The 9,844-nt window shown below is 45.2% G+C and overlaps 1 protein-coding gene across 2 annotated transcripts in view; it reads left to right on the plus strand.

Moving 5' to 3' along the window:
- Aak1 (AP2 associated kinase 1) overlaps positions 1–8,871 on the plus strand; it is a 172,302-nt gene extending 163,431 nt beyond the window's left edge. For both annotated transcript variants that reach the window (XM_026788149.1, XM_013352971.2), the window contains exon 17: positions 1,856–8,871. In XM_026788149.1, the coding sequence (XP_026643950.1) occupies positions 1,856–2,979 (1,124 nt within the window). In that variant the 3' untranslated portion in view covers positions 2,980–8,871. The remainder of the gene's footprint in view (positions 1–1,855) is intronic.
- Positions 8,872–9,844: the final 973 nt, after the last annotated feature.

Genomic DNA, 9,844 nt, shown 5'->3' on the forward strand with positions numbered 1-9,844 from the left:
TGGAGCCTGTCCTGGAACTAGCTCTTGTAGACCAGGCTGGTCTCGAACTCACAGAGATCCGCCTGCCTCTGCCTCCCAAGTGCAGGGATTAAAGGCGTGCGCCACCACCGCCCAGCTCTTGATGAGTTTTATTTTGAAAATTAGTGGTTCTTTCTTTCCCCCTTAATTTAGTTCCCTCACAGAAGTTTAGCTGGGTGTCTCTGAGATCAGTCTGATCTCAGTTCTCTTGCTTGGGAAATTAGGGTTGTGCCCATATACGCTGTGAGCGAGCAGGAGGTTTTCATTCTCTTCTGGTTTCTGTATCAATACTTGACTACATGCATTAGACTTACAATGCAAAGAAACTTCATTCTCTTCAAATTCACATTCTTCAAATATTATTTTAAAAGCCACACTGTACCAAACAATTCAACTTAAATTTTGAGTTCAGAATTTATTGTGTCCAAACTATTAGAAAAGGAAATAACAGCAAGGGGGAAAACCTTCTAGAAATTTTTTATTGTCAGCTGATTAAAATGAAGCACTTCTTTAAAATTAGTTACAGGATTTAGGAAAATGGTATTTTTGTATAGTGTCTTTTTTTTTTCTTCTCTTTTTTCTTTTTTTTTTGAATAGTGTCTTAATAAAATGCTCAACCCCCTCTTTCTGTTCTCTACAGTGTAAATTCTCTCTAAGTAACTGGTTTTCCAATAAACCAACTTTGTGGCCCCTTCCTCTGTGCTGTGTGCTTAGTTGAAGCGAGAATGTTAGTAGAGGTCAATGTGTAGCAGAAATCCCTGCCTGGTAAGGTACTCACTGGAGGGAGGGGGCCCCAGTCGGGAGGGGATGTCCAATAGTTAGTATCCTGGTGGGTTGGGACATTCTGGTGGTATGTCTTTTTTGAACCCATAGTGAAATATATTTTGCCCTTTATACCCCACCCCCACCCACCCTTTCTCTGGATTCTTCTTGCTTAGTTACATATGCCTTTTTCCTACCCTCTTGCTAACATGTGCCCAATGACATACTTCTAACCTGCTAATATTTCTTGGAAGGTAAGCTCTATTGCATTCTGATAATTGTCTATTTGATTTAAATGCCAGAGCACCCAGAGGCACCTCTACCTACATTACCACTTGGGCTAGGACATTGGAGTTTGCTAGTATTTCTGCATAAAGAACTTATGGCAGATTTATTAATCAGAGACCATTGTTAACTTGGGACACTAAAAACAAAATTCTAGGGCCACTCCAGCTAAAGTTGATGTCATCTAGTATGACTCAGAAAGTACCCTCCATATTTGAATCAGGCACCAAGTGCTCTGTGAGCACTGCTTGCAGTGTGTCATCAAGTAAGCGTGCATTTACTGACAGCCGCGTTCTGCCTGTCAGGGGGGCTGTCTTTCTGCACATGGAGTTCCATTCATTCGCGGGCAGTGGTTCTCCATAGCCCCAGACTGTCTGACTTATGTGGAGAGGAATGACTGAACTTGTTTCCGATTGGCTCTGAGACAGGTAGAGCAGGTGTCTGTGCCTGGCCTGCAAGTAGGAGTGTTGTCCTGAGTGTCTGCGTGCCTAACATTCCACCTTTCCTGCTCATTGTGTCTATCATGATCAAGTAGGAGTGTTGTCCTGAGTGTCTGCGTGCCCAACATTTCACCTTTCCTGCTCATTGTGTCTATCATGGTCCAAAGTGTGAGATGGTGGTTGTGACTTCAGTCTGTGTGCATTTACCTTGCTTGACTTTATTTTTCTGTTTTTCCATTTTCAACATCTATCATTTGATTCCACAATGTATCTTCCTCGGTTGACCATTAAATGTTCCGGAAGGTTTTGACCCAGCCTCCACATTAATTCTAAATTTTATGCCTTTCTAGGTCTCCAGAGAGAACCCAGTCCTTGTCCTGTAATTACTGTAGAGCACTTTAAAGAACCTGTGGGTGCCAAAGGCCTCGCCCTCTATCCAGATCCCTGCAGAATTTCTGGAACAAAGACTCAGAACACCTTAGAGTCTGCCTCCCTGGCCCGAGAGGGCCCTTCCAGCAATAGCTCCTTCCACAGCAGCGAGGAGGAGGGCACTGACCTGGAGGGGGACATGTTGGACTGCAGCGGGTCTCGGCCTCTCCTGGAGTCTGAAGAGGAGGATGAGAGCTGCAGACCTCCTCAGGGGAAGCTGGGAGAAGCCACCCTGTTCACTGAGCCTGGAGTGTCTGCTGAGCCAGAAAAGGGAGGACGAGGCGGGAAAAAGAGCCAGTTCTTGCCAGTCAACCAGCAGGCCTCGGATGGTCTTGGAGAGCCTGATGTCTTTGCCATAGCCCCCTTCAGGAGCTCACTGGTTCCAGCAGATGACGTGGACATTTTCTCCAAAGCCCCCTTTGTCTCCAAGGGCAGTATAGCTCCTTCCCAGACAGAGGAGGTGGACGTGTTCTCCAGAGCTCCTTTTACCAAGAAGAGGAGCGTGGAGGAGTTACTGGCTGTGCAGGGCTCCTCACAGGATTTGCCGGTGCAGGCCAGCCTTAGTCAGCCCAGTGAAGGGTTCCTGCTTCCAGGCCGTGATAGGGCCATGTACCCCCCTGCCCAGGTGCAGTATCCTGTGACTGGCTTTGCACAGCAGGCCGGTCTCCCCTCCCACTCTGTCCAGGTGGCAGACCATTTTGACAACAGCTCTCCCCGGGGATCTCCCCTGGAATCTGGGGGTCATCCTACTGACAGAAACAGAGGACTGCAGTTCCAGAAAGAAGCCTTCTCCGGGCCTATGGCTTGCAAGCCATTCCGCCCCCAGGCTTTATCCAAATATTCCCGACACTATAGCCCAGAAGATGAGCCAAGTCCAGAAGCTCAGCCCATCGCTGCCTACAAGATTGTTTCACAGAGCAATAAGCAGTTGCTAGCTGGCTCTGTGTCTGTCACATCTCTGTCCTCCAGGACTACAGAGCTGCCTGCCGCTGACCCTTTCTCTTTAGCGCCCTTTCCGTCAAAAGCAGGCAAACAGAAACCGTAGGCACGAGACCAGCCTGTGGCCTTCCTCCACCTACCCCACCAACACCTAGCACACCACTCCTGGCTGGCCTTTCAGGGAGTAGCCACTGTGACTTTGCAGTCCCAGCCTCAGAGCCGAAGCTCTTTAGGTTACACTTCCTGCTTCTGTTTATGCTCATTTCTGGACTTGTTGGCATTGCTGTTCCTTCATATAGGCATTCCACCTGCATCTGAACTCTGATTCTTCTCTGCCCAGACACCTTTTTAATCCAGGAATATTTTACTCCCTGGTAACAGGGGCTGTATTACACCACAGTTTTGAAGGCCAGCAGCTCCTATGGGGAGGTGCTTGGATCAAAGAGTCAAGATGAATCCCAGCACTCAACGATACTCTTGGAAGTATTTCTAGGAAGAAAAAAACAGCAATATAAACCCACTGCACATCTGAAAAAGTCAGTCCTTCAGCTCCTCATTATTCACTCTCAGAGGATTCTGGGATCTGTCACTGAGTCTATACGAGCCAAGCTGGCCTGTGTGCACAGATGTCTGGTCATGATATGGCTCAGATTCTGTCATGCAGAAGAGCACACAGGTGGGGAAAGCTCACTCTGCCTTCCCACAGTTCACTGTTTAGACTTTTTAGAGTGAAACTGCCATGCCTACCTCCATTATCCAATCATTTCCTTGTATTTGCCTGACTTGAACCTTGGCTTTATTTGCATTTTTTTTTCTCATGGTAAAATTGAAGTTGTTGGACCATATGGGGCAATTCTGTTGAAAATGAGGTTTCAGAATGAATTTTTAAATTCCATTTACCTGGTTTTGAAAAATCAAATATCCAAAACTGGACATGGAATCTCATGCTTGTAATCCTAGTTCTTAGGAAACTGAGACAGGAGAATTACCACAAGTTAGAGGCTAACCTAGTCTTAATACTGAATTCCAGGCCACCATATCTCAACACCCTCTCCTCCCACCCAAAAAAGTCACTGGTCCTTCTGTTTTTCCCTGGCATCAGAGGAAGAGCATCTTTAGTATTGCAGTCACTGGTAATCCTTCCTGGGTACCTTTGTTATGAAATTCATTAATCAGGACCCTAAGCCACAAACTGCGTTGCCTGTTTCCTCCCCTAAACTCTCCCCATACACCTCTGTTGCCTCTAGAAGTTGAAAATGAGAAAGTGCTGGTCAGCTGTCCTTGCAGATGTTTAAATTAGCTGTTCCGTTCAGATGTTAAAGTAGAACAGACAGGTGACTGGCTGTGTTTTCAGAAGTGCGTTTTTATTTCTGGAAAGCTCTGACTCATCCCTGTGTTTTCATACCATTCATTTTTAGTGCCTTAAAAGAAAGCCCGTGACTCTGCAGTGAGGTTTCTGCTGAGGAAGCCGAGTTTCATGGAGACAGCCTGCACCATACTCAGAGTGTGTGCTTACAACTTCTAGCATAGTTCCTCCACTTGCTCAGGGAACTCTGAAGAGTTCATCAAGCTAGATTAGTGATAGAAAAATTGCTAGGAACTGGGCATGGGAGCATACTCCTGTAAGCAGGAAAGGGGTTCAAGGCCAGCCTAGACTACCTGAGACACTGTCCCCAAAAATAAAAGAATTACTGAAAATTTATCCAGTAATGAAGCCTAAATGCCAGGCTGCACTTGGAATCATTTAGTTGTGATATCCTTTAAATTTGAAAGTCAGGGTCTGGTTGTACAACTTGGTGGAAGAATACATGCTTTGTATGCACCATACCCTGGATTCTGTCCTCAGTACACCCAGAAATAATAGAATAAAGCCCAGGACTCTTGGCAGTTAACATAAGAATGGTTACTTTTTGCCTGGTGTGGTGGCAGGCACCTTAACCCCAAAACTTGTGAGGCAGAGACAGGTGGATCTCTGTGAATTTGAGGTCAGCCTTGTCTATATAGCAAGATTCAGGCCAGCCAGTGAGCGAAAGCTTGTCTTAAGAGGGTGAAAGGGAACTTTTGTTAGTACTTCTCTTTTTGGTATTCTCCACCTGTTTAAATAACAGGCAGTGTGTCAGGGTCCCCGCCCCCACCAGAAACCTGCCTTACACTTCAGTAAAGTCTAACTATTCTCTCTAGGAATTTGCTTTCTCAGTTAATATTTTTGAATGTTTTGAATACTAGTGGATACAAACTGGTCTTTCTGTTAAATGAGTAGTTTGGGAATATACACGGAATTTTGCAACCAATCTTCCCACACGTGTTTTCAGGAGAAGCCCTCAAAGGCATGTGAAATGGGATGGGGCTGTTTAGACAGCGCCCTCACTTGATGTCACAAGCTCAGACCTGTAGACCCAGCTGCTTAGAAGGCCGAGACAGGACAGCCTGAGCCTAGCAGCTCAAGCCAGCTTTGGCAACATACAAGGACCCATCTCAAGAATAGGAACTTTAGAACGCAAGGTCAGCATCAGCTTCGTAACCGTGCTGCAGACTGTTGTCACTTTGATTACTGGATCACTCCATCTAATCATACAGTCATTTTAATTCACAAGGTCCAAATTAGAAGAAAATCATGCACTCCTTATTTTATATAGTTGAATCGTTTGTGAAGTGTGGGCTTGGGGCCTTTTTCATCTACTGAGTAGGAAGTCTACCTGACGTCTTTTCCTCGGGAGTGAGTGTGACCACATGCAGCTTGTCTTCTCCTCTGTGGCACTTGGCGAAGGAAATCTGACAAGAGACTAGCCAACTCGTGAGTTCTGAAGGAAGAGTCTGGATTACAGGATCAGTGTGCAATTGAATGATCAGGTGTCCTGGTGGGATGCCATCCTGAGTGGAAATCTGGAAAGTTTGTTTCACGGGGAATTAGGAGTTCTTAAAGTCTATGAATCAGTTGTAAATTGCCAGTGACCATACTCTAACAGTTTAATAATAAGGAAGAGGAACAGTGTCAATGAAGTACTGTACTTTGTTTTAATTTCCGCTGTGTGTTGGTCGCTTTGTATATTTCATAGGAAACACAGAAAATTGTGAACTTTTGACGCAGTAGAAAGAGATGAGTCAGAATATCTTTAGCTAAAGCCTTAAGCCGCATCATGCACTAAGGAACTCCTGAATGATGTGGTAGACCGAGGACATAGCTCAGAGGTGGAGCCTGGCACAGTGAGCCTCTGGGTTCCTCCCTGTCAGCTGACTAATGAACACTGTTAACTGAGCTAACTTATGTGTCATGGAAAATGGCTCACTAATTTCTTAGGCTTACAATACAGCTCTTTAGCGCCAAAAAATAAATAAATAAATAAAAAGATAAGAAGTGAACATCTGTGGCAGGCACACCTACGATCTCAATACTTGGGAGACCGAGGCAAAACAATTGTGAGTTCAAATCAAGACCAGCCTGAGCAACTTAGCAGGACCTTAATATTGAAATTTAAAGAGGGCTGGTTTTGTATTTAAGTGGTAGAATGCTTACCTAGCATGTGCAACCACTGGATTTATTCCAGTACCAGGAGACAAGAGAGAGCACACAAATTGTTCATCATGTGATGGTGAACAATCTAGCCATGGAAGTGAGGAAAGTTGGTTCTGAAAGCAAATTTTAGTTCATACAGGTTGTTTTGTCTTGGCTCACTGGTAGGGTTGAAGACCTACCTATGTACTGGTGCAGGCCCCAGTGTGTGTGTGTGTGTGTGTGTGTGTGTGTGCGCACACGTGTGCTACTCACTAACCCATGTTGTATCTCAATTTCATCTGGTAACTGAGATCTTCTAAACATTCAACAGAATGCTGTCTTTCTGGCCTGTTGTATATTTATTAAGTGTTGGACCATGTGCTTGTCAGTGTTTTCAGCCACTCTTCACTGGTGCATAAAGTATTAGAGTGATCTGACAATAAGAAATTCTATATTTTTATTCTGTAAATGAAAATAATCAAAACATGTATCGGATTGTGAGATATGTATGCATTACTTCAAATAGGAAACTTAAGAGGAGGAAGTGCAGTGCTCTCTCCAACAGGGACGGGGCAGCTTCCAGCGGAGTCCATTTGGGTCCCTCAAATGGAAAGAGATGTTGCTCCCTGCTGTGTCTTTTGCATTCAACCTTTAGAACACATAGCAGTCAACTCCCAAACAGCTGCTGGTTACAGCATATTTTTTTTTTAAATCAGAATCAAACGTTTTGATGACAGGTAGTGTGCAGGAGTCCAGCGGAAGAAGGCGGGAGCATCTCGACACTTTCCATGGCCACCCTGTTTCCGAGCCTTCCAGTGCTTCACTAAAAGATTAAACACTGGGGGTTGTAAGTGAAATCATGTCATTTGAGTGATAACCTTTATCAATCAATATTTGTTTTGCTCTAACCACCAGAACACTTGAAAACCTAATAAAATATCACTAAAGAAAAAGTTTCAAAATGCTTAAGAATAAAAAGTAGTGTCTAGTTGTAAATTGTTTCTGTTCTGTTCCCAGAGGTCTTTGTGCTCCCCACTCCCCATTTCTACTCTCCCTTAATTTCCTCCCTCAGCTTTCTCCTATTTGACCCGACTAATGAGTGGGTCATGACCTGTCACACTAGCTTGCGGTGGCTACTCTAAAATCTCATTTTAGGATTCGGGCCAGCCTTGACAATCTAACAGTGAAATGGTTCACCTTCCCCTAGAATCAAGGACAGAGGAAGGTTGGCAGGACCCAGTTTTCCTCTTTGGAGATGTAGCCCAGAGGGCACTCTGCCCCCTGATCCTACATAGCTCTAGAATGAGTATATGTGAGCGGACTCTAGAAGAGCAAAAATAGCTAAGTGCTGGTCATGGGGGCACATGCCTGTAATGAGGCAGGAGGTTCACTGTGAGTTCGAGGCCTGCTTGGGCTACATAGCAAGACCTTGTCTCAAAACATATACAAAGGCTAAATATTAACTACATGTGGCTTGTTACCTACAAAGTTTCTGTAACTTGTAATTCCATTAGTGTTGTCAGCTATAGTTCAGCAACCTCAACCTCTGGCTTAGGCAAGTGTTACACAGCTCTGAGTTGATGGTAAACATTACTTGTGCTGCCTTGTGGTGGAACCATGTATATATACACAAAGGGGATCAGATTCCCTTTGGCAAGAAATTTCAGAATGTTTTTTTCAGCATCAGTCAAAAATAGGTCATGGTTGGCTGATACCACATGCTTAAACTGCAAGGACCCATGTCCAGTCTCCAGCACTTTGACTCTGAGGTAATGAGAGACAGTAGACTATTTTCCTTTGGAAATGGTGTGCCTGCTGTGTTCTGCAAATCTACCAAAGATTCTTGTGTGAAGGGTTTCTCAGTGTCTGTGTGCGCAGACCTGCATCCTCCTGCTTCCTTCGTGGGGTTAGCTCTAGCCCTTCAGTTCATTATCTGAAGAGGGCTGGGGAGGGACCACAGGCAGCTGGCACCACAACTCAGTTCCCTCCGCCAAACCTCCAAATTTAACATTGGAGTTGTTTGCATCTGTGGTGAGGGAGTTGACCAGCCATTGCTTGAGTATTCTTCCCAAGGAAGCACCTTCTTGTGGGTGGCACTGGGAGGACAGTGGTGACCTGCACCACAGGGCCTGAAGATGTTATTTTGAATGGAACATTTGATGTCATTTTTAGGGAACAGAAACCAAATAACAGAGGCCACGGACCATGCATATTTCGAGGAGGGAAGGTGAGCACCCTCTGCTGGCAGTATTTGGAGTTGCTTGAGTGAGGGTCTGTAAGCAGCCTGGAAGGAGTGCTGAGGTCAGCAGATCTTAGGCATCCTCACCTTGCAAACAATCTTGGGGAAACCAGAAGGTCATTCCCAGCAGTTTTTGTAATGCCTGTCATTGCAGGCTGTTGGATTTATGTTGTTCTCTCTGGGTGTGATCTATCGTGTATCTGATAGTCTTTATGGATAATTGTTTGGGTTGTAAACTCCTATACTCTTTATTAAAATGAGCTTAATTAAGTGACTAAGTGGTTTGTTTTTTCTTAAGTGGGATCTTCCGTGGATGAAAGGGCCCTAGGCACTTTTCATCAGCACAGCCTGGGATAGATTCTGATATTTCTGAACGGACACCAGTATTGGTACACAGAAACTGACAGGAAATGAACCTAAGCCATTCCATCATGAGAGAGGACCTGTCTACCTGTTTCCAACTTTGAAGAAAACAGTCAGAGTGATATCTGAACTTTCCTGAGCTGACTTAACAGGAGTCAAGAACTGGCGATATGCCGTGTCAAGAAATTGTGTCCACAATCCAGGGCCCCAGAGTTCTATTGTCGTACACGAGTGAAGCCAAAGTTGCCCACATTTTCTGAGAACTTATCATCTAAATATAAACCTCCACCTGCTTCTGTGATATCTTTGATCTTGTTATGTAACCATGACTGGTCTGGAACTTAATATGTAGACCAGGCTAGCCCCAGACTCACAGAGACCTGCCTGCTTCTGCCTCGTGAATGCAGGGATTAAAGCCATGTGCCAGCACACCTGGCTAGTTTTATGATTTAAAGTTCTTAAGTGAGCCAGGCGGTGGTGGCGCAGGCATTTAATCCCAGCACTCGGGAGGCAGAGGCAGGCGGACCTCTGTGAGTTCGAGACCAGCCTGGTCTACAAGAGCTAGTTCCAGGACAGGCTCCAAAACCACAGAGAAACCCTGTATCGAAAAATGAAAAATAAAAAACAAAAAGTTCTTAAGTGCTGCCTGGAGGCGGCAGCAACACACACTTTTAACCCCAGCACTTGGGAGGCAGAGGGAGGTGAATCTCTGTGAGTCAAGTCCAACCTAGTCTACAGAGCGAATTCCAAGACAGTGCTACACAGAGAAACCTTGTCTTAAGAAAGCAACCAAAAGCAGGGCAGTGGTGGCTCACACCTTTAATCCCAGCACTCAGGAGGCAGAGGCAGGCGGATCTCTGTGAGTTCGAGACCAGC

The sequence above is a fragment of the Microtus ochrogaster genome, unplaced genomic scaffold, assembly GCF_000317375.1.
Source record: "Microtus ochrogaster isolate Prairie Vole_2 unplaced genomic scaffold, MicOch1.0 UNK1, whole genome shotgun sequence".
NCBI classification, from domain to species: domain Eukaryota; kingdom Metazoa; phylum Chordata; class Mammalia; order Rodentia; family Cricetidae; genus Microtus; species Microtus ochrogaster.